The sequence below is a fragment of the Paramormyrops kingsleyae genome, chromosome 14, assembly GCF_048594095.1.
Source record: "Paramormyrops kingsleyae isolate MSU_618 chromosome 14, PKINGS_0.4, whole genome shotgun sequence".
Classification (NCBI taxonomy): domain Eukaryota; kingdom Metazoa; phylum Chordata; class Actinopteri; order Osteoglossiformes; family Mormyridae; genus Paramormyrops; species Paramormyrops kingsleyae.
In genome coordinates, this window is record NC_132810.1 from 26842001 (window position 1) to 26866017 (window position 24017).

The 24017-nt window shown below is 40.8% G+C and overlaps 1 protein-coding gene across 4 annotated transcripts in view; it reads left to right on the top strand.

Moving 5' to 3' along the window:
• Nucleotides 1–23552, top strand: part of LOC111849056 (E3 ubiquitin-protein ligase TRIM9-like) — a 104904-nt gene extending 81352 nt beyond the window's left edge. For 3 of the 4 annotated variants that reach the window (XM_072698901.1, XM_072698903.1, XM_072698904.1), the window contains 5 exons: nucleotides 20862–20972; nucleotides 21213–21366; nucleotides 21500–21645; nucleotides 21975–22113; nucleotides 22536–23552. In XM_072698901.1, coding sequence (XP_072555002.1) covers nucleotides 20862–20972; nucleotides 21213–21366; nucleotides 21500–21645; nucleotides 21975–22113; nucleotides 22536–22594 — 609 coding nt within the window. In that variant the 3' untranslated portion in view covers nucleotides 22595–23552. The remainder of the gene's footprint in view (nucleotides 1–20861; nucleotides 20973–21212; nucleotides 21367–21499; nucleotides 21646–21974; nucleotides 22114–22535) is intronic. The other variant, XM_072698902.1, reaches the window with a different exon arrangement.
• The last annotated feature ends 465 nt before the right edge of the window (nucleotides 23553–24017 follow it).

A 24017-nucleotide genomic window follows, 5' to 3' on the forward strand; every position in this document is an offset into this window, starting at 1 on the left:
TCTGACAGCTTGGCAGAAATGTTAATACCCAGATATCTAATGTTCCCAGATTGAAGTGGGATAGTTGGATTGGACTGGAAGTCACAAGATATTGAAAGAGTAGTCGACTTGTTCCAATTAATAGAGTAATCTGATATGGAGGAGAACTTATCTATGAGTCTTATCGTCTCCGTGAGGGAACCCTGTGTATTTTGAAGAAAAAGTAATACATCATCTGCATAAAGACTAATTTTATGGGTTATACTTGCTGTTTGAATACCTTTGATATTATTATTATTCCGAATTGCTGCTGCCAATGGTTCAATAAACATAGCAAATAGTGATGGAGAAAGTGGACAACCTTGCCTAGTGCCCCTTCTGAGAGTGAAGCTTGGGGAGATTTGATCATTCGTTTTTACGTAGGCTTTAGGTGAACTGTATAAAATTTTAATCCAGGTTACGAAGTTCTCACGAAATCCAAATTTTAGTAAGGTTGCCATTAGAAATTTCCAGTTGACCCTGTCAAAAGCCTTTTCTGCGACCAATGACATGATTATGGCTTCCTTATTTTGAATATTGCAGTAGTCTATTACGCCAATTAGTCTCCTCATGTTGTTAGTGGACTGTCTGCCTTTAATGAAACCCATTTGATCTGGATGTATTATATAAGGTGTCACTTTTTCAATTCTACTAGCCAGTGCCTTGCTGATGATTTTAAGGTCCGCATTTATAAGTGATATTGGTCGATAGCTAGAGGGGAGAGCAGGATCTTTGTCAGGTTTGAGGAGCAGGTTAATGTCTGCACAATTCATATTTGGAGGGATGCTGCCAGTTTCTTTAATTTCTATAACCATTCTATGGAATAGTGGTGCTAGCGTACACGTACACAGTTCACAGAGGCGGCATCACCTGAAGTAACGGTTTCTAACCGCTTTCAGGTGCTTCCAGCTTTAGAGCCGGAAGAGACTGGGGAGGCAGGTGGGCCCTTGGGCACCAAGGAGCCACCTAACCCCAGTAGGAGGGAGGTTGTGGTAGTAGGGGATTCAATTATAAGAGGTGTAGATAGTTGTGTGTGCACCCGTGATAGAGGGTCCCGTACGGTGTCTTGCCTGCCTGGTGCCCAGGTAGGGGACCTTCCAGATCGAGTGGACAGGATTTTGGCCCCAGCCGGGGTGGATCCAGTGGTCGTGGTGCATGTTGGCACCAATGACATAGGAAAGGGCAGAAGGGCTGTTCTGCAAGATAAATTTATAGAAGTCGCGGATAAGCTTAGAAGCAGAACATCCACGGTGGTATTCTCTGGAATACTTCCCATGCCACGTGCAAGTCAGGCAAAATTAGCTGAGATAAGGGGATTAAATGCGTGGCTAAAATGGTGGTGTAGGAAAGAGGGGTTCAGGTTTATGGGGCACTGGAAGACCTTCTGGAACAGGTGGGACCTGTTCAAGCCGGACGGGTTGCATCTGAACCATAGGGGAACCAGTGTATTGGGGAGGCGTATGTGCAGAATAGTTGAGGAATGTTTAAACTAGGGACTGGGGGGGCAGGGAGGTCAGTTAAGAATTTATGTGGGGAGAGACGGAAAGCCCAAATAAATATTAAAAGTAGACACTGTAAAAGGCCTACCATTAGTGGTCTGTATTTGAATGCTAGGAGTATTAGAAACAAAATTAATGACTTAGAGGCTCCAATTACGACATTATAGGAATAACTGAAACATGGATGAGTGACAATGATGGTGATGAATATAATATGGATGGTTATACGTTGTTCCGTAGAGACCGGATAGGCAAGAAGGGAGGTGGTGTTGCAGTATACGTAAAAGAAAACTTGCAGGCAAGGGATCTCACTGATAAAAATAAAAATTCAGAAGCTGTATGGATCAAACTTGATGCTAAAGATTCAAATGGCCTAATTATCGGGGTTTGTTATAGGGCACCTAATGTAGCTGTAGAGGAAAGCAGAATATTATATGATGATATCAGGATTATGAGCAATAAAAATGATGTGGTGGTTATGGGTGATTTTAATTTACCTGGGATACAGTGGGACACAGTCTCTGGCTCTTCTGTAAATGAACTTGAGATGGTGGAATTAGTACAGGATTGTTTTTTTACTCAGTTTGTTAATACTCCTACCAGGGGAGAAGCCCTTCTTGATCTCGTTTTTTGTAATAACCAGGATAGGATTGGAAAATTAGAGGTTTTAGACCCATTGTACGGTAGTGATCATAACATGGTTAAATTCGAGGTTAATTTTAGTGTCCGAAGAGCAAAGTCTAAATTAAAAGTATACAATGTTAGGAAGGCTAACTTTAATGGTATGAGACGGAAATTAGAAACTGTAAACTGGACAGAGTTAAATAGCAAAACAGTTGAAGAGGCATGGGAATTTTTCAAAAGCACATTGTTGCAAGTGCAAGAGGACTTCATACCTGTTTCCAGCAAAACTAAATCTAGGAAACGACAACCAAGGTGGTTTACTAAGGAAATTAAGAATAAAGTCAGGAGGAAAAGGGCTCTGTTCCACAACTGGAAAATAACTAATGATTTCAAAATCAAGCAGGAGTATCTAAGTCTACAGGCAGAGTTAAAAAATGACATTAGGCTATCAAAGAGGGATGTAGAAAGAAAAATTGCATTGGAGGCTAAGCATGACAGTAAAGGTTTCTTCCAATATTTTAACTCCAAGAGAGCTCAAAAAGCTGAAATCACTAATTTGCAGGATAGTAAGGGCCTTATAATTGATAACAAAATTGATATGGTAAACGAGTTTAATGATTATTTTTCAAGGGTGTTCACAATAGAGAACACAAGTAACTTACCACCAATTAATACGAATACAGCATCGTCTATGACCAATATATGTATAACTGAGGTTGATGTGATACTAAGCCTAGCTAAACTTAAAATAAATAAATCGCAGGGGCCTGATGGCATCTTACCTTTTGTCACACCCTGCTCCGTCCGCTCCTGATGTGTGCCACGCCCCCTCATTATCCACGTGTGCTTTCCCGATCGTGCCCAGCTGTTCCTTGTTAGTTTGGCTTGTCTGCTGTATTTAGTCCGCGTCTGAGTATGTTACCCCAGATCCGTCATTAATGTTCGTTGATGTTCGTTGGTGTCTCTGTCCTGTCTGGAATAAACCCCGTTTGCCTGCAATCTCGGCTTGCTTCGCTTGCTTCCCGGTTCGCTCGCTCACCCCTTCACAACACCTTTAGTCTTGAAAGAGATGAGGGATATTATTAGCCAACCTTTGACTTTAATATTCCAGAAATCGTTATCTGCGGGTGTGGTACCATCAGATTGGAAGCATGCTAATATAACACCCATATTCAAAAAAGGGGATAGAAGTAATCCAGCAAACTATAGGCCAATCAGTTTAACTAGCATTACTGGAAAAATAATGGAAGCTATAATTCAAGTGAAAATGGTAGATTACCTAGATGCAAATAACATTATAAAGGATAGCCAACATGGATTTAGGAGAGGTAGATCCTGCTTAACGAATCTGCTTGAGTTCTTTGAGGAAGCTACAAGTGAAATTGATCAGAAAAAGGCCTATGATGTGATTTACTTAGATTTCCAGAAAGCCTTTGATGTTGTCCCCCACAAACGGCTCTTGTTAAAGCTTAAAGCTGCAGGAATTTTAGGAACTGTGGCAGCTTGGATCAAAAACTGGCTAACTGATAGGAAGCAGCGAGTAGTTATTAGAGGCACTATGTCACAGTGGGCCTCCGTTTATAGTGGGGTACCGCAGGGTTCAATTTTAGGACCACTATTGTTCCTAATTTACATTAATGATATTGACACGAATACATACAGTAAACTGGTTAAATTTGCAGATGACACTAAGGTGGGCGGGGTAGCAGATACTAATCTAGCAGCAGAGAGGCTTCAACGGGATCTGGATTTAATTAGCGAATGGGCTGATACTTGGCAGATGAAATTTAACACAGATAAATGTAAGGTAATCCATGCAGGGAGCAGAAATATACAGTACAGATATTTTATGGGTTCCACTGAAATAAAGGTAGCTGATTACGAGAAAGATCTCGGTATGTATGTTGATGCTTCCATGTCCCACTCTCGCCAATGTGGGGAAGCAATAAAAAAGGCGAACAGAATGTTGGGTTATATCTCTAGATGTGTGGAGTTTAAGTCAAGGGAGGTGATGTTACACTTATATAATTCCTTGGTAAGACCCCACCTAGAATACTGTGTGCAGGTTTGGTCACCATACCTCAAGAAGGACATTGCTGCCTTAGAAAAGGTGCAACGAAGAGCTACGAGAATGATTCCTGGTCTTAGAGGAATGTCTTACGAGGAGAGGTTAGCGGAACTGAATCTGTTCAGCCTTGAGCAAAGGAGACTAAGGGGGGATATGATTCAGGTCTATAAGATTCTAACGGGTCTGGATGCTGTTCAGCCAAATGACTATTTCAATATTAGTCTAAATACTAGAACTCGTGGCCATAAGTGGAAATTAGCGGGAGAGCATTTTAAAACAAATTTGAGGAAGCACTTCTTTACACAGCGTGTAGTCAGAGTATGGAATACTCTTCCTGCTATTGTAGTGGAAGCTAAAACCATGGGTTCCTTTAAATCAGAGCTAGATAAGATTTTAACAACTCTGAGCTATTAGCTAAGTTCTCCCCAAACGAGCTTGATGGGCCGAATGGCCTCCTCTCGTTTGTAAATTTCTTATGTTCTTATGTTCTTATGTAGCAGAGGCCAAAATGTTTTGTAGAATTCTGCTGGAAATCCATCTGGACCTGGGGCTTTCCCGTTAGGCATACATTGTAGTGCATCATGAAGTTCCACTATTGAGAGAGGTAACTCTAATGCCGTTATTTGTTCATTATTTAATTTTGGTAGGTCGATGTTGTTTAAGAACTCTTCTATTTCAGAATTGGTTGGATTAATATTAGGTGAGTATAATTTTTTATAGAAGTCCCTAAATATCCTATTTACTGTATCTCTCCTAGGCTATGAGTTGCCTTCCCATTGGGGTCTGTAACTGAAGAGATAGCTACTTTCTCTTTATTCTGTTTTAGTTGGTTTGCTAAAAATTTACTTGATTTATTACTATGTTCAAAATTGTCCAAGCGTAATCTCTGTATGTAAAACTGAGTTTTTTTGTCTCTTAATTCTTGCAATTTCATTTTACTTTTTCTCAGCTCATTGAGAAGGTGTTTTTCTTGGGAGGCAACATGTGCTGATTCCAAAGTTTTAATTTTCTGTTCTAGTTCTGTTTCGAGTGCTTTTTCTTTCTTCTTTTTATGTACTTAATATGAAATTATTCTGCCTCGTATTATAGCCTTTGCTGTCTCCCAGAGAATGTCCGCAGAGATACCTGGCAGGTCATTTGTTTCAATAAATGTTGTCCAATCTTTTTAAATAACTTCTAGAAACTCTGAGTCTGTTAGTAATGATGTATTCAGTCTCCACCGTTTAAAAGGTGGTGCACTAACTTTTACAGTGACCGTCATAGTGACAGGTGCATGGTCACTGATTGTTATAGGCAGGGGTAAAAGTAGTTTTCATTTCTTGCCGGTACTACAATCTTTTAATCACTTTATCGTTTTATATCTCTCTTCAGTCGCTCCTGAAAAAAAACTTTAATATTTAAGTGGGCTTACGTGAAATGACAAAAATGTTTTACTTGCAATCAGTAAAAAAATATATTTTTTAATAATATTCGGGTCGCGGTTGGTCAGGTTGTTTGAAATAAAGATGCCAATTAAACAATTATATAATTTACACATTTTTTATAAAAGACAAAGACTTTATTGGCTGAATAACTGCGGAAGATGCAGCGCAAGCTCGAGACTTTAGAGAGGTGACGACTGGGGACCGACAGAAAGAGCAAAGTAGACATTTGCAGAAATTATTAAAAGCTATTGATCATAATGCTGCACCCCTTCAAAGTAGCCTAATATGCGCGCATAGGAAACATTTAAGTCATGACAATAGTTTGTCTGACAGAAAACACCTGTGCAGCGCTCTGTGATGTCGGAATAAACAAAAATCACAACAAAAGAGGAACACATTTTTATCGAGGGGATTCTTCACACCAAACACCCTGCCAAAATCCGACAGAGCGCAAATAAAAGACCTGTCTGCAGCAGACGCGTGCAAGTGCACCACAGACTAATAGCTATTTCGAGTAGCCTAAACGCTATTCTCTTCATCGAATGCATGTCTCAAATTACATTTTGTGGGAAGATGTGTTTTCAACTTAAACAGCGGACGTTACTCATTGTAAATGTGTTTTTTAGACCGCATAAACCCTCTACTCTTACCAGTAGGCCTACTACGTACCGGCTGTAAATCTTATAACAGTACGTCGTACCGGAGCATACCGGCTTACTTTCACCCCTGATTATAGGGTGAATTTGTGTGTCACATATATCTTTCAGGACTGTATTGCTGGTAAGAAAAAAGTCTATCCGGGAGTAAGAATGATGGACTGGTAAGAAAAACGTGTATTCTCTGAGCGTGGTGTGAAAAGTACGCCATACATCACATAGGCCGAAATCATTCATATATTGTTTTACTGTTTCAGATGACTGGCAAGTACGGTAACTAGCTGCTGTACTACGTCTGTCAGATTCTGGATTAAGTACTAAGTTGAAGTCCCCTCCCAGTATAAATTCTGTGAGTGTGATGATATTGCAGCAAAAAGGTGGTGGAAGAAGGAGGAGTCATCACTATTTGGACCGTATATATTGGCAATACATATCTCTTTGTTATATGCTGAAATTTTAATAATTATGAATCTACCTTCTGGGTCTGCGATAGTGTCTTTACAGTTGAAATATATTCTTTTGTTGATTAAAGTTGCTACACCTCTTTGCTTTGAATTATAACTAGCTAAATATATGTGTGGAAATTCTGGTGAATTTAATGTACACTGTCCTGTTTTGGCTAAGTGAGTTTCCTGCAGTAGGACAATGTCTGCCTGTAATGTTGTTAGATATTCTAAGATTTTATGTCTCTTAGCACATGAGCCAATACCACGCACGTTCCAAGTGACACAGCGTAATGTTAAAAGCCGTCTAGTGTGCGGCGTGCGCTAAAAACCTGTATTAACTGCCAAACTTTTAGTTTGTTAAATGCGTGTTACCTTAGTCGGAAGTGGTTTCAGTAGAGCCAAGCAGTGGTGTTCTGGTTGCGAAATAGTTGTCCATTAATATACAGTCTGTCTACTGCGATGACAGCTCGGGCTCCCTCCGCAATGAATTTTTTCCTGAGCTGGAACAGGATTCTGCGACGATCCAGGATTTCTTTGGGAAATTGGTCGTTGACGCTGAAGTCCGTTCCTCTGAGCTCCCTGCCTCGGCTTTTCACCAGCTCCTTTTGTTTGAAATGTTCAAACTTGGCCACGATAGGTCTTGGACGCTTAGCTTCTTTCCTCACCCCTCCTAAGCGGTGGACCCGATGAAACGTGATGTTGTTGACGGTGTCCCGAGGAAGTTTAAGTTCTTGTTGCATGAAGTTTCTGATGGTAGCTTCTGCGTCTTCCTCTGCGCGCTCCGGAATTCTGGCGAACACTAAATTGTCCCGCATACTTCTTGCTTGAATATCAAGCAGGGACTCTTTCATGCGCTTATTTTCTGTGGAGAATTTCGCCATACCTTCCGTGAGGGATGTTACAGAGTCTCTGAGAATCTTGTTTTCAGATGCTAGCAATTCAACCTGTTGTTGACTGTACTCCAGAGATTCCCGTAATGCTTGAAATTCCTTGTGTAGGATTTCTACAAGTGCCAGTCGGGCGTCAAAACTGGAAAGTTTGTTATTAATGGAATCTAGGATATCTCCGTATTCCTTATCCGGCGATGAAGGGCTGCTTGAGGGGCTGTTTGAAGTACAGTCTGAACGGGTTCTCTTCGTGGACGGAGTCGCTTGGTTCTCATGATGAGTCGTTCGTAACACTCGTCCACGTAATCCTGTAAATCTTCCAAGGTTTCTTCATCCAGGATGTAATGAGTGAATTTATCTATCCGATAAAGTACTATAAATACTATTATTAATATTTTGGCTTGGTTAAGTTGGCTATCAAAGTAAGTTTTGTTTGTTTTTTTAGTAGGATGCTGCTGTTTTAAGCTTAGTTCACTCTGGTAATCAACTATTCCCCCTAAACAAGAAATCTCAAGAAACGCAGGTTTGCTGTACTTTTCTTTTACTTCACGTGCTCGCGCATCTCTATGATGTCACGCACTCAAATTACAATTTAACCATATATGGTCTGTCACATCCTTACATCCTGCTGACCATACATAACATATTGTAACATCTTTCCTTTTTTTTTTTCTTTCTTTCAATTTATACACTGTAGTATGTGCAGTGTATGCAAGAAACAATATAACATTACAACTTGTGCACAACAACATAACACTGTATACGCAAAATTGCACTTCAGTGTCTTAAGAACAATGAAACATATTTAAACAAAATCTCTCAAGTGTGTTGGTCTCTTAACAATTCTGCCACTCCTAGTTATCACAACGCTGTTGCTGTTGTCTGAATGGTGTGTGCGTGTTATGCGTGACTGGTACTGTCTTTGAATGTCCCTCATCTGGATGATTAGTCTGATCCAGCTTGACAGTTGTGTTCCGTGTGTCTGCTGTCTGTGGTCCTCCAGGCACAGTCCTGAGATGTTTCCGATTTCTCCGTACAACACTTCCATTGTCCAGCTTGACAGTGTATGATCGGTTATTGGTCATTCTTTCCACTCTTGCCGGTGTCCAGTGTGCTCCACGTTTCGTGTCCAGCTGAACTCTTACTTGTTCGCCCTCCTGCACAGGTCTAAGATCTTTCGCCCCTCTGTTGTAGTAGTAGGCTTGTTTGCGTTGGTTGACTTTTACAGCGTGCTCTGTGTTTACAACACCTGGCTGCAGGAGGTTGTCCCGTGTCGGCAGTAATGTTTTGGTTCTTCTGCTCATGAGTCTTTAGGCAGGACAGGCATTGAATCCCTGAGATGGAGTGTTCCTGTGCTCTAGTATAGCCAGGTATGGATCAGCTTTTGCTCTCTTAGCTTTTTCCATGAGCTGTTTGGCCGTCTTAACTGCAGACTCGGCTTTGCCGTTGCTTTGCGGATATGCTGGAGATGACATAAGAACATAAGAACTATACAAACGAGAGGAGGCCATTCGGCCCATCGAGCTCGCTTGGGGAGAACTTAACTAATAGCTCAGAGTTGTTAAAATCTTATCTAGCTCTGATTTAAAGGAACCCAAGGATTCAGCTTGCACTACGTTATCAGGAAGACTATTCCATACTCTGACTACACGCTGTGTAAAGAAGTGCTTCCTTAAATCCAGTTTGAAATGTTCTCCCACTAATTTCCACCTATGGCCACGAGTTCTTGTATTTGAACTAATGCTGAAGTAACTATTCGGTTGAACAGCATCCAAACCTGTTAGAATCTTATAGACCTGGATCATGTCCCCCCTCAGTCTCCTTTGCTTGAGGCTGAACAGATTTAGCTCAAATAACCTTTCCTCGTATGACATTCCTCTAAGACCAGGAATCATTCTTGTGGCCCTACGCTGCACCTTTTCTAAGGCCGCTATGTCCTTTTTAAGATATGGTGACCAAACCTGTACACAATATTCTAGGTGAGGTCTCACCAAGGAATTGTATAATCTTAGCATTACCTCCCTTGACTTAAACTCCACACACCTGGAGATATACCCCAACATCCTATTGGCCTTTTTTATTGCTTCCCCGCACTGGCGAGAATGAGACATGGAAGCATCAACATACACACCAAGGTCTTTCTCATAATCAGCTACCTTTATTTCAGTAGGTCCCATAAAATACCTGTACTTTATATTTCTGCTCCCTACATAGAGTACCTTACATTTGTCTATGTTAAATTTCATCTGCCAGGTGTCAGCCCAGTCACTAATTAAATTAAGATCCCGCTGTAGCTGCTGAGCCGCTAGTTCAGTATCTGCTACACCACCCACCTTGGTGTCATCTGCAAATTTCACCAGTTTACTGTATATATTGGTGTCTATATCATTTATGTAAATTAGGAACAAAAGTGGTCCTAAAATTGAACCCTGCGGTACCCCACTATGAACGCAGGCCCACTGTGACATCGAGCCTCTTATAACTACTCGCTGCTTCCTATCCGTTAACCAGTTATCAATCCAAGTCGCTACAGTTCCTAAAATACCTGTCGCTTTGAGTTTAAGTGAGAGCCTCTTGTGGGGAACAACATCAAAAGCCTTTTGGAAATCTAAATAGATGACATCATAGGCCTTCTTATCATCAACTTCCTGAGTAGCTTCCTCAAAGAACTCCAACAGATTTGTTAAACAGGATCTACCTCTCCTAAATCCATGCTGGCTATCCCTCAAAATGTTATTTGAGTCCAGGTAATCTACCATTTTCTCTTTGATTATAGCCTCCATAACTTTACCAGTTATACAAGTTAGACTGATTGGCCTATAGTTTGACAAATTACTTCTATCCCCTTTTTTGAAAATGGGCGTTATGTTGGCATGCTTCCAATCAGAAGGTACCACACCTTCAGATAAGGATTTTTGAAACAGTAATGTTAAGGGTCGGCAAATAATATCCCTCATCTCTTTTAGCACTATAGGTAAGATGCCATCAGGGCCCTGTGATTTATTTATTTTGAGCTTAGCTAGGCTTTGCAAAACATCAGCTTCAGTTATATATATATTAGTTATAGACGATGTTGGATTAGTAATAAGAACTGGTAAGTTACTAGTGTCCTCGACAGTGAATACCCGTGCAAAACTATCATTGAACTCATTTACTATGTCAATGTCGTTTTCAATTATAAGACCCTTACTATCCTGCAGATTAGTTATTTCATCTTTTAGAGCTCTTTTAGAGTTAAAATACTGGAAGAAACTTTTAACGTCATCCTTAGCCTCCAATGCGATCTTCCTTTCGACATTCCTTTTAGCTCGTCTAATGTCATTTTTTAATTCAGCCTGTAGATTTAGATACTCTTGCTTTATTATGTCATCATCAGTTATTTTCCATCTCTGGAACAAAGCCCTTTTCCTCCTCCTTACTTTATACTTTATGTCCCTATTAAACCACCTAGGTTGCAATTTCCTAGATTTATTCTTGCTAGAAACAGGTATGAAGTCCTCTTGTACTTGCAATAATGTGCTTTTAAAAAATTCCCATGCCTCTTCAACAGTTTTGTTATTTAACTCCATCCAGTTCACAGTTTCTAGTTTTAATCTCATACAATTGAAGTTAGCCTTCCTAACATTATATATTTTCGATTTGGACTTTGCTCTTCGGGCACTAAACTTAACCTCAAATTTAACCATGTTATGATCGCTACTGTCAAGTGGTTCTAAAACATCTAATTTACCAATCCTGTCCTGGTTATTAGACAAAACAAGATCAAGAATGGCATCTCCCCTGGTAGGGGTGTTAACAAACTGAGTAAAAAAACAATCCTGTACTAATTCCACCATCTCAAGTTCGTTTTCAGAAGAGCCAGCAACAATGTCCCACTGCATCCCCGGTAGATTAAAATCACCCATAACTACCACATCATTTTTATTGCTCATAATCCTAATATCACTGTATAACAATCTGCTTTCCTCAGCAGCTACATTGGGTGCTCTGTAACAAACACCGACAATTAGGCTATTTGAGTTTGTAGCATCTAATTTTACCCATATAGCGTCCGTACTTTTACTTATATCAGTAAGCTCCCTTGCCTGCAAGTTTTCCTTTACATATACTGCAACACCACCTCCCTTCTTACGTATACGGTCTTTACGGAACAATGTGTAACCATCCATATTATATTCTTGTCCATCCTTATCACTCAACCACGTTTCAGTTATTGCTATAATATCATAAGAGTCCGATGAGATAAGAGCCTCTAAATCATGAATTTTATTCCTAATACTCCTGGCGTTTAAATACAGACAACAAAGGGTAGGCCTATTACAGTGCCTACTTATATGATTTTTTTGGGCTTTCCGTTTCCCCCCAGTTACATACTTAACTAACCTCCCTGCCCCCCCAGTCCCTAGTTTAAACATTACTCAACTACTCTACAAATACGCCTTCCCAGTACACTGGTTCCCCTCTGGTTCAGATGCAACCCAACCGGCTTGAACAGGTCCCACCTGTTCCAGAAGGTCCTCCAGTGCCCCATAAACCTAAACCCCTCTTTCCTACACCATCCTTTTAGCCACGCATTTAATCTCCTTATCTCAGCTAACTTAGCCTTACTTGCGCGTGGCACGGGGAGTATTTCAGAAAATACCACCATGGACGTTCTGCTTCTAAGCTTATTGGCGACTTCTATAAATTTATCCTGCAGAACAGCCCTTCTACCCTTGCCTATGTCGTTGGTGCCAACATGCACCACGACAACTGGATCCACCCCAGCTGGGGCCAAAAGCTTGTCCACACGATCTGGAAGGTCTCCTACCTGGGCACCAGGCAGGCAAGACACCGTACGGGACCCTCTATCACGCGTGCACACATAACTGTCTACTCCCCTAATAATTGAATCCCCCACTACCACAACCTCCCTCTTTCTGGGGGGAGGGGGCTCCTCAGTGCCCAAGGGCCCACCTGCTTCCCCAGTCCCTTCCGGCTCTAAAGCTGGAAGCACCTGAAACCTGTTAGACACAGACACCTCAGGTGATGCCGCCTCTGTAACGTGTGTACGCCTTTTCCTGCGTCTACGACCTACGGTCACCCAGCTCTCTCGACCTCTCTGCTCTTCATTCTCCCTCCCCCCCTTTAGTGGCGTACACACCATCTCCCTAAACGGCGTATCAACTAGCTCATCTAACTCACTGTTGCATTGGATGCGAGCCAGTTGCTCCTCAAGGTCGCGAACCTTGACCATGAGTGAGTCCACTAGCTTACATCGCTCGCAGATGAAGTCCGACTGGACACTAACGTCCAGAAGGGCAAACATCTTGCAAACGCAACACTGAGCCGGCCCCATAATTAACTAACTCACTATGACCCCGAACTCCCAGCCCAGTAAATTTATATAGTGTATTTAACTATAAAGATTAATTTGCGTAACAATAAATGCAGTAACGTGCGGAGTACACTAAAATAAGTTATTACTTGTGTTAAAACGGAACTTAATTATTATTTTATTTAAAATTTTAAACCTGATAAATTTACTACTACTTACCAGAAGAACTTCTGCCTGAACCAAGTATGCACTAAAAACAAGTTGCTCTTGGGAGGTCGAAAAACCACAAAAACCCCCTCACAGCAGGCTACGTCACATGCCCGAATTCCCAAGCTATGCTAAACTGTTTGAATTCCTGAGAGCTGTACTGTGGCCAGTTATCAGAGATTACTGTGTCTGGGATCCCGTGTCATGCAAAATGGGCCTTGAGCTTGTGTATCACTGTGCTTGAGCTGGTATCAGGGAGATAATCAATTTCCCAGAAGTTGGAGAAGTAGTCAACTGTGATGAGATATGCTCTGTTGTTGAATAAGAATAAATCTGTCCCGACTTTTGCCCAAGGCCTTGTCGGAATGTCATGTGCGCACATTGTCTCTTTCTGTTGTCGCACATCCACAGTTCTGCAAACGGCACACTTCCCTATGTATTGTCTAACAGCAGCACTCATCCCTGGCCAGTATACACAGTCTCTTGCTCTTCGTAAGCAGCTTTCCATGCCTAGATGTGATGCATGTATTCTCTCTATAATCTCTGTTCTCAGCTTCGCTGGTATTAGAACTCTCTCTCCTCTAAAAAGCACTCAATCTTGCTCACTGAGCTCTTCTCTTATAGAAAAGAATTGTCTTACCTATTCTTTCAGCTGAGTTTTCTCCTCTGGCCATCCCTGAGCTATCACTTGCTGCAACATCTCATCCTTAGCAGTTTCTCTCCGTATCTTTTGTTGAATCCCCTCTGATATGGGCAGGTACTGCAACATGTTGATTGTCTCAATTTCTGACTCTACTGATCCTTCTGCAGCACACTCTGGTAGGTACGCTCTACTGAGAGTATCTGCTAGGTGCATCAGTCGACCTGGCACATAGACAACATTAATGTCATATCGTTGTAATCTCTTGGGTGCATTAAGCAATTGCTTTCTTACGATGGTTTCTAGGGGTCTGTGGTCAGTATGTACTTCTACTTTCCTGCCATAGGTGTACTGATGAAATTTCTCCATTCCAAAAAGAATTGCCAGGCATTCTTTTTCTATTTGTGCATATCCTTTTTCTGTGGCTGTAAGGGCTCTGCTGCTATAAGCGACTGGTTGTCCTGCCTGCAAAAGTGCTGCGCCCAGGCCTGTCTCAGAGGAGTCACATTGAAGAACCAGGTCATCTTCTGGATTGTAGTACTTCAAGACAGGTGCTGAGGCAATCATTTGTTTCAGTTTGTTGAATGCGTTTTCCTGTACATCAGTCCACTCCCAAATCACATCTTTGCGTGTCAGTTGTCTCAATGTGTCACAGCTGTCTGATAAGTGTGCACAAAATTTGGACAAATAGTTCACCATACCTAATAATCTCTGGAGTCCCTTCACATCTGATGGCCTGGGCATCTCCAATATGGCTCTAACCTTCTCTGGGTCAATCTTTAGTCCTTCGGAAGTCAGTCTGTGTCCAATGTATGGCACCTCTTTCTGTCTTAGCTTGAGTTTGTTGAAGTTTAGTTTGATGTTTCTGTCTCTACAAAGGTCCAGGAGTTGTCTTAGTTTTGTGTCATGGTCTTTCTCAGCTGCCCCATCATTGTCGCCTTTCCCACAGTCAAGGATGTCATCTGCTATTATCCGAATTCCTGGAAGCCCCTCCAATGCCTGAGTCAACCTGTGCTGGAACACTTCTGGAGCCGGGCTGATTTCCATGGGCATTCTAATCCATCTATACCTGCCACATGGCGTTGTGAAGGTAGTGAAGTAGCTTGACTCTTCTGAAAGCCTTATGTGCCAGAACCCGTCCTTCATGTCACACACTGTAAAGACTCTCGCTTTGGTCAGATTTGGAAGAACATCATCTATGGTGGGCAAGGGAAAATGTTGACGTCTCAGAGCTTTGTTTAATGGTCTTGGGTCAATACAAATTCTGAGTTTTCCAGATGGTTTCTTCACCACCACCATGCTGCTAATCCAATCCGTGCTCTTTTCCACCTGAGCAATAATGCCTCTCTCTACAAGGCTTCCCAGCTCATATTTTAGATGTCTCATTAGTGCCACAGGAACTCTTCGCTTTGGAAGCCTCACCGATTTCACTGCAGGATCCACCTCTAGGTTTTATTCCCCTTCCAGGCATCCATCTCCTTCAAATACATCAGCATATTCCCTGTGCATGTCGCTCTTGTCCCATGGTTCCTTTTCTCTGCGTCTTTCTGTGGTAACAATATCATCAATTGCCATAATATTTTCATGCTGTATTCTTACCAGATCCATTGCATGCACTGCCTTGTTTCCCAGCAGAGGCACTGACGAGGTTTCCTCCACTACTATAAACTCCAGTCGGTACTGTTTTCTGTTTCTCGGGTTTCTTATTTTTATTCTGCATTTTCCTACTGGTTTCAGGGTGCTCTTATTATACATGACCAGAATCTGTTCGGTCTTTTCCATCACTGTGTCAGGGTTTAACTGCTGAATGGGGATTACGTTGCAACTGGCTCCGCAGTCTAGTTGAAATTTTACTGGTCTTTCTCCTATCAACATGGTTGCAAACAGTTGTTTTTCCTGTTTGTCCTCCCTCATTTGCGAACTAAGGCTTAGGATTTCCTGAAACTGTTCCTCTTCTATTTCTGCTACACTGTGTATTCGTTTTCCTTTAATCTCTTTTGTTTTGCATGTGGCAGCAAAATGGTTCAGCTTGCCACATTTTCTGCATTGCTTTCCATAAGCTGGGCAACTCAGTTTTTTCCACTCATGCTGTTTTCCACAGAATTTACACTTAGGTGTAGGAGATTGTTTGGCACTCTGACCGTGTTTGATTCTCTGTACTGTGTGCACTTCTTCAGCTTTCTGTCCCTCGATGGTCATAACATTCTCCTTTGACAGTTCTGATGCTCTACAAATCCTTACGCATTTCTCAAGCGTCAGGTCTGACTCTCTTAATAGACGTTCTCTCACTTGTGAGTTCAGTATGCCACATACAATTCGGTCTCTAATCAGAGAATCTTTAGCCGATCCAAAATTGCACATGTCTGCCAGCACTTTCAAATCAGTAATATACTTATCAGTCATTTCACCTGAGTTCTGATTTCTGGAGAAAAATTTGTACCTTTCTACTGTTTCGTTCGGCGCCGGATTGCAGTGGTTTCTGAACGCGGTTAACAGCCATTCCAACGTCAATTCACCGCCAGCCGGGCGGGCAGCGCCTAGCGTCTTACTCAGTTCTCTCCTGGTTTCTCCGATTAAATATTGGAATACTTTTCCCTTCGTCTTGTCATCCGCATCTGTGAGTGATAAATCATTGTACAGGGAAAACTCCTCTTCCCATGCTTTCCAAGCTTTTGGTATGTTCGTTGCATTCCAGTCAAAATTCGCTGGAGGCTTCAATCCGAAAGCACCCTCCATGATCGGCATTCGTCTCTCTTATAATAATTGCTTTTTTTTTTCTGTAGCCTTTACCTCAGTCTTTCACTTTTCTTATTGGTAATTTACCGCTGCCACCATGTTTTAAGCTTAGTTCACTCTGGTAATCAACTATTCCCCCTAAACAAGAAATCTCAAGAAACGCAGGTTTGCTGTACTTTTCTTTTACTTCACATGCTCGCGCATCTCTATGATGTCACGCACTCAAATTACAATTTAACCATATATGGTCTGTCACATCCTTACATCCTGCTGACCATACATAACATATTGTAACAGCTGCCATGTTGGATTACGCACAGCTCTCGCGAGATCTCACAGCATTACCGCCCTACCGACAGTATTGACTTAGTATATTAAGAACATAAGAACTAGGGATGAGCGAGTACAGCATTATCTGTATCTGTATCCGTATCTGTTAACCATATGAATTATCTGTATCTGTACTCGGAAAGGGCGGGGCCTAACCTGGAAGTGGGCGGGGTTTGACCTGGAAGTGGGTCGGGTTGTCTTTAAATGGGTGGGGCTTTAACCGTTAGTTATTTTAAGCATGCAATTGATATGGGTTGATCAGAAATTGTTATATTTATTGCTGATTAGAAAACTATTTACATGACAGCATCAGCATTGAGCTTCAGATCAGTGGTTTTGATCACGATAACAAACGAACTATATACAGAACAAGTTTTGCAACAATGAATACAACACATGCGGTTGCAATTATGAAGTAAAATGTAATGAACAAGAGTTTTCATCTCAACATAACTTTCTTTTTTTAACTTTTAATTTTTTTATGATCAGTGTGATTTCTTTTTTTTTGGTTCTTTTTTATTTCCACACCAGGTATGTGTGAGTGTGTGTGAGTGAGTGAGTGAGTGAGTAAGAGAGAGACAGAGAGAGAGAGAAAGAGAGAGGGGGGGGGGAGTGTGTGTGTGTGTGTGTGTTTGTGTGTGTAGCTTAATTTGTAATATTAATTATACCACAACTACCTTTATTTTTTTTTATAAAATACAGCAAGAAAGTGTCAGACACTCAGTGCGTGAAGTAAAAAAAAACTGGCTAGAGCCAGCTGACGGTTTAAAAAAGAAAAAAAAAACTCCGACAGGCAGAGACGCGAGTCGCATTCTACAAACAAACCTGAAGCTGAAGAAACCCTAAACGTTAACGGAAAAAAACCCGCGATCCTGAGTGACTGAGGGAGCGACAGAGAGAGAGAGAGCGCTGTTCTCTTCTCTTCTCAGTGTTCTGTGTGTGAGTGAGCAGAGCGGGACACAGCAACACAATAAATCTGTATGTGTGTAGGGGAGGGGCGCTGTGACTAGTCTATCACAGAACGCAGACACAGTCAGCTACCCAATGAGAATTTTTATTCAATCCGAGCACAGATATTGACTTGTATTACTCGTATGATACTCGTACTCGTCAAAAGTGCTTTATCCGTACCGGATACTCGTTTCAGCCGAGTATCCGGCTCAACTCTAATAAGAACTATACAAACGAGAGGAGGCCATTCCGCCCATCGAGCTCGCTTGATAATATACAGTATATATTATAATTGCAACTGACAGAATCTGCACTGTACTACGATACAAATGATCTCTCCGTAAAGGCAAGTAATGGATTTTAATTGTTCACAATATCGTCAAATCACATGCCCCTACATATGGTGGGCCTAAAAGCCCAGAGCACGTCAACATTAACACAATGTAAAACTTATGAAAATGCAAAACACATCAAGACAAAAATTAAGCAAATTTAATTTGTACTGTGTTCCCTTACTGTGTTAAGAACTTAAGAAATTTACAAACGAGAGGAGGCCATTCGGCCCATCAAGCTCGTTTGGGGAGAACTTAACTAATAGCTCAGAGTTGTTAAAATCTTATCTAGCTCTGATTTAAAGGAACCCAAGGATTCAGCTTGCACTATGTTATCAGGAAGACTATTCCATACTCTGACTACACGCTGTGTAAAGAAGTGCTTCCTTAAATCCAGTTTGAAATGTTCTCCCACTAATTTCCACCTATGGCCACAAGTTCTTGTATTTGAACTAATGCTGAAGTAACTTTTAAAACAAATTAGAGGAAGCACTTCTTTACACAGCGTGTAGTCAGAGTATGGAATAGTCTTCCTGCTATTGTAGTGGAAGCTAAAACCATGGGTTCCTTTAAATCAGAGCTAGATAAGATTTTAACAACTCTGAGCTATTAGCTAAGTTCTCCCCAAACGAGCTTGATGGGCCGAATGGCCTCCTCTCGTTTGTAAATTTCTTATGTTCTTATTAGAGTTGAGCCGGATACTCAGCTGAAACGAGTATCCGGTACGGATAACGCACTTTTGACGAGTACGAGTATCATACGAGTAATACAAGTCAATATCTGTGCTCGGATTGAATAAAAATTCTCATTGGGTAGCTGACTGTGTCTGCGTTCTGTGATAGACTAGTAAAAAAAAATAAAGGTAGTTGTGGTATAATTAATATTACAAATTAAGCTACACACACAAACACACACACACACACACACACTCCCCAACCCTCTCTCTTTCTCTCTCTCTCTGTCTCTCTCTTACTCACTCACTCACTCACACACACTCACACATACCTGGTGTGGAAATAAAAAAAATAAAAAAGAACCAAAAAAAAAAGAAATCACACTGATCATAAAAAAATTAAAAGTTAAAAAAAGAAAGTTATGTTGAGATGAAAACTCTTGTTCATTACATTTTACTTCATAATTGCAACCGCATGTGTTGTATTCATTGTTGCAAAACTTGTTCTGTATATAGTTCGTTTGTTATCGTGATCAAAACCACTGATCTGAAGCTCAATGCTGATGCTGTCATGTAAATAGTTTTCTAATCAGCAATAAATATAACAATTTCTGATCAACCCATATCAATTGCATGCTTAAAATAACATACCGGTTAAAGCCCCACCCATTTAAAGACAACCCGACCCACTTCCAGGTCAAACCCCGCCCACTTCCGGGTTAGGCCCCGCCCATTCCGAGTACAGATACAGATAATTCATATGGTTAACAGATACGGATACAGATACAGATAATGCTGTACTCGCTCATCCCTAGTTCTTATGTTCTTATGTTCTTATGTTCTTAACTATTCGGTTGAACAGCATCCAAACCTGTTAGAATCTTATAGACCTGGATCATGTCCCCCCTCAGTCTCCTTTGCTTGAGGCTGAACAGATTTAGCTCAACTAACCTTTCCTCGTATGACATTCCTCTAAGACCAGGAATCATTCTTGTGGCCCTACGCTGCACCTTTTCTAAGGCCGCAATGTCCTTTTTAAGATATGGTGACCAAACCTGCACACAATATTCTAGGTGAGGTCTCACCAAGGAATTGTATAATCTTAGCATTACCTCCCTTGACTTAAACTCCACACACCTGGAGATATACCCCAACATCCTATTGGCCTTTTTTATTGCTTCCCCGCACTGGCGAGAATGAGACATGGAAGCATCAACATACGCACCAAGGTCTTTCTCATAATCAGCTACCTTTATTTCAGTAGGTCCCATAAAATACCTGTACTTTATATTTCTGCTCCCTACATGGAGTACCTTACATTTGTCTATGTTAAATTTCATCTGCCAGGTATCGGCCCAGTCACTAATTAAATCAAGATCCCACTGTAGCTGCTGAGCCGCTAGTTCAGTATCTGCTACACCACCCACCTTGGTGTCATCTGCAAATTTCACCAGTTTACTGTATATATTGGTGTCTATATCATTTATGTAAATTAGGAACAATAGTGGTCCTAAAATTGAACCCTGCAGTACCCCACTATGAACGCAGGCCCACTGTGACATTGTGCCTCTTATAACTACTCGCTGCTTCCTATCTGTTAACCAGTTATCAATCCAGGTCGCTACAGTTCCTAAAATACCTGTCGCTTTGAGTATTGCAGGGTTGTGCATTTTAATTCCAACTCCTCTCTGTGTATGAAAAGTTTCATGTTCTCCCTGAGTTATCGGAGTTTCCTTCAGAAGTCCTAACACATGTGCCTGTAAAGTGTCTCTAAATTGCCTGCAGTGTGCACTGTGTGTGCATGTGCTCTGCAATGGATTGGCATCTCATTTAGGGTTTACCCCAGCTTTGTGCTCTCAACTGCATGGGTTAGGCCCCCCTGTTCTTCTGAAATGCAATAGAAAGAAAAATAATACCACCCTCCGTGATCCTGATCAGCATGGATCAAGTGGCTGGAAGATGGATAGATTCTGGAAAGTAAAATTATGGTGTGCACTGGAATGTACATCAAACTTTTGCCTCAGTTTATCTACAGTATTTTGCTTTTTTCTAGGTTGTACGGGATCAGATCTCTCACTGTACAGTAAAGTTGCGTCAGACTACGGGCCTTATGGAATACTGTTTGGAGGTCATCAAAGAGAATGACCCAAGTGGCTTCCTGCAGGTAGGAGTAGTGAGCATCCTTCAGTAAGAGTCTGCATGAGACAGGGAAGTCATTTAAGAATCAAACAAAAAAGATTATTGATGTTATTGTGAAAAATACAAAGACATCCAGATAAAGAATTAATTGGCATTTTTTATTTTTTATGTGTAATAGATGGATGTTGATTATGCATTCTGCTCTGTATTACCATGCCAGAGCTGGTTTTTAAGAAATCTCATGTTACATTACAATCTGTCACAGATCTCAGAAGCCCTCATCCGAAGAGTTAATTTGACTGAGAGCCAGTGGGGAAAGGGCACATTGACCCCAAGGATGACGAGTGACTTTGACCTGACTTTGGACAGCAGTTCACTGCTTCAGACCATCCATCAGCTAGATTTTGTGGAGATGAAAGGTAAAGACTAGTGTGCGATCGTCACTTGGATAAATTGTCAGCTATTGTATTAACATATTAATAATGCTTGGTTTCCAGTGTATTATGTGTTTATGCATGTATGGGTGTAAGCTAATCTTAGGTCACATTTCAGTGCCAGCAGCACCAATGCTTCAGCTGGAGGATTGCTGCACAAATAACAACAGTGCCACCCTATCATGGAAGCAGCCGCCCCTGTCAACCGTCACTGTGGATGGCTACATCCTGGAGCTGGATGATGGCAATGGGGGCCAGTTTAGGGTGGGAATCCATGCATATTAAAAATGATGATGCATGACAGGAGTAACGTGGTTTGTTGTTGTCCAGTTTGTTAGTTTGTTAGCGTCATAATGTATACAAGAATATAATGTGTTGGCATTATAAGGTTCTAATTTTAAAATAGGCCTCCCCTCACACAGTTCTCAGTGACATAATATGATACTGAGGATATAGTAATTGTTACAGCTAAAAGTGATTGTGACAGCTTTAAATGTTATAAAAAGTAATACATTTGTGTAAATGTACAGTACATTTTACAATTTTCTTTGACTGATTTTTCCTTTTGTGCCAAACCATGTATTTCCTGGCAGGAAGTGTATGTTGGAAAAGAAACTATATGCACAGTTGATGGGCTGCATTTCAACAGCACTTACAAGTCTCGTGTGAAAGCCTTCAATGCTAGTGGAATGAGCCAGAGCAGCAAAACTCTGATCATCCAAACCTCAGAGAGTAAGGAGTCACTGTTTTGTAAATATAGCATGCTTGCATATTCATATCCAGATCTTCTTACTGGCAGAAATGCATAGATATTTATCCATTGCTAATGATTAATATGGACCCAGCGAGTCCTGTCTGAACTGTTACTAAACTGAATTGTAATTGCTGTTGTTTCAAATTAATATGCCGACTAACTAAGCAAATAACAGCCTCTTAGCAAACCATATAATGTAACCTAAATGCTCTTAAGTACAACATTGACTGTGGATTATTGTACAAAGATTTTCTATAATCTTGTGAACGAATAACAATTACTTATATGTGACTAAGGACATTACGTATACATAATGACCTTAGTCAGTGATTTTAATGCTCTTCTGCTGTTATCTCTCATTTTGCCACCTCTAATTATTTTTCTCTTTATTGCATTTCAGCAGGACTCCCTCCGTGTGATATAGCAACAGGTATGTCTGTATCTTTGTATGCCTATTAGTGAATTAGCTCATTTTAATTCAAATATACAGTCACGGAATGTGATTTTATGCATATGCATACTTTTTGGTGGGAATAGTCTAAAGTATCAATATTAAGCAATGCACTAATATTTAGAAATATTATAGACGTTTTGTATGTTGTACAAATGTACACACACTTAACTATTATGCCTTCAAAATGTTATGCATTTACCTGGAGATATTTTGTCTCTGTAACTGTGTTAGTTAAAAGGGAGTGACAAAGTCTGCATGTCATACTTGAGTGAAAAGATGATTTCTGAGAATTCTACATTTTTAACATCAGTTAGCTAAAAGTCACCTGTATGTAAAAGTGATTTAGAGATTGTACTAATGCAGACGGCATAATAACACCCAAACCGGTTAGGCTATACAGTGCTGTCATTCTGTAGCACTCCATGATACATAAAAATAGTCATATACTGTAGTACCAAATCGAGAAAATATTTTATCTATGTCCTTTGATATTCAAAAGAGAATAATATGTATAACCATATGTAGTATGTAATAATATGTATAACCAGTTGGATAATTGTCCCTAAATTGACCATAGTATGTGACAAAGGCATGGGTTTGGATTCACCAACGGTAAGAGCCAAATCAGCCCTGAACCCCCCTAAACGCACATGGTACTCCCACAATATCCATACCCAAACCTACACCCTTGGTATGTGATTCTGTGTTAGTGTGTGCCTTGAAATGGATTGACATCCCATCTTGGGTGCCCCCTGCCTTGTGCTCTTTGCCTCCGGGGATATAGGCTCCATGCTCATTGCAATGCTATGCTAGATAACTAGTTAAGGGAGATGGATGGATGGATGGATGGAGGTTATTTTTATAGTGTTTTCTTCTAAATGACCATTAGTTAAATTCTGACCACATTTAAGGGGTTTTAATTTTCTGGCTATGGAATTCTAAACCAGAAAACTAGAAACTGCCAAAAACCAGAACAAAATACCACCTTGATATGGTGTCATATCAAATTGTGTTTAACACTAGAAAGACTGACTGGGTCAATTGACCCAAATCAAACAAAATCACTGCTATTTCTCATTGAAGTTCTTGCTACAAAAATCTGAAAAATCTGACTTTTATTTTTTTATCATTCTTGAACAGAACATGGTAACACAAATGAAGTTGCTGGTGAAATTAGTATTTTACAGCAGTATATACCTAGAAAGACTGACTGGATCAATTGACGTAATGTCATGCAAATGAATTAGATAACCAAGTCATAATAACAATAACATAATAGTCATAACACCATCACCGACAGGGCAACTTGAGAGAAGAGTCAGCTGTCAAGTCACGGTCGCTTGTAAACGCAACAAAACTGTCACTACCTGTGACACGTGCAAGCGTCCTGTTTGCGGCAAATGCTTGGCCAAAATATGCATGAGCTGT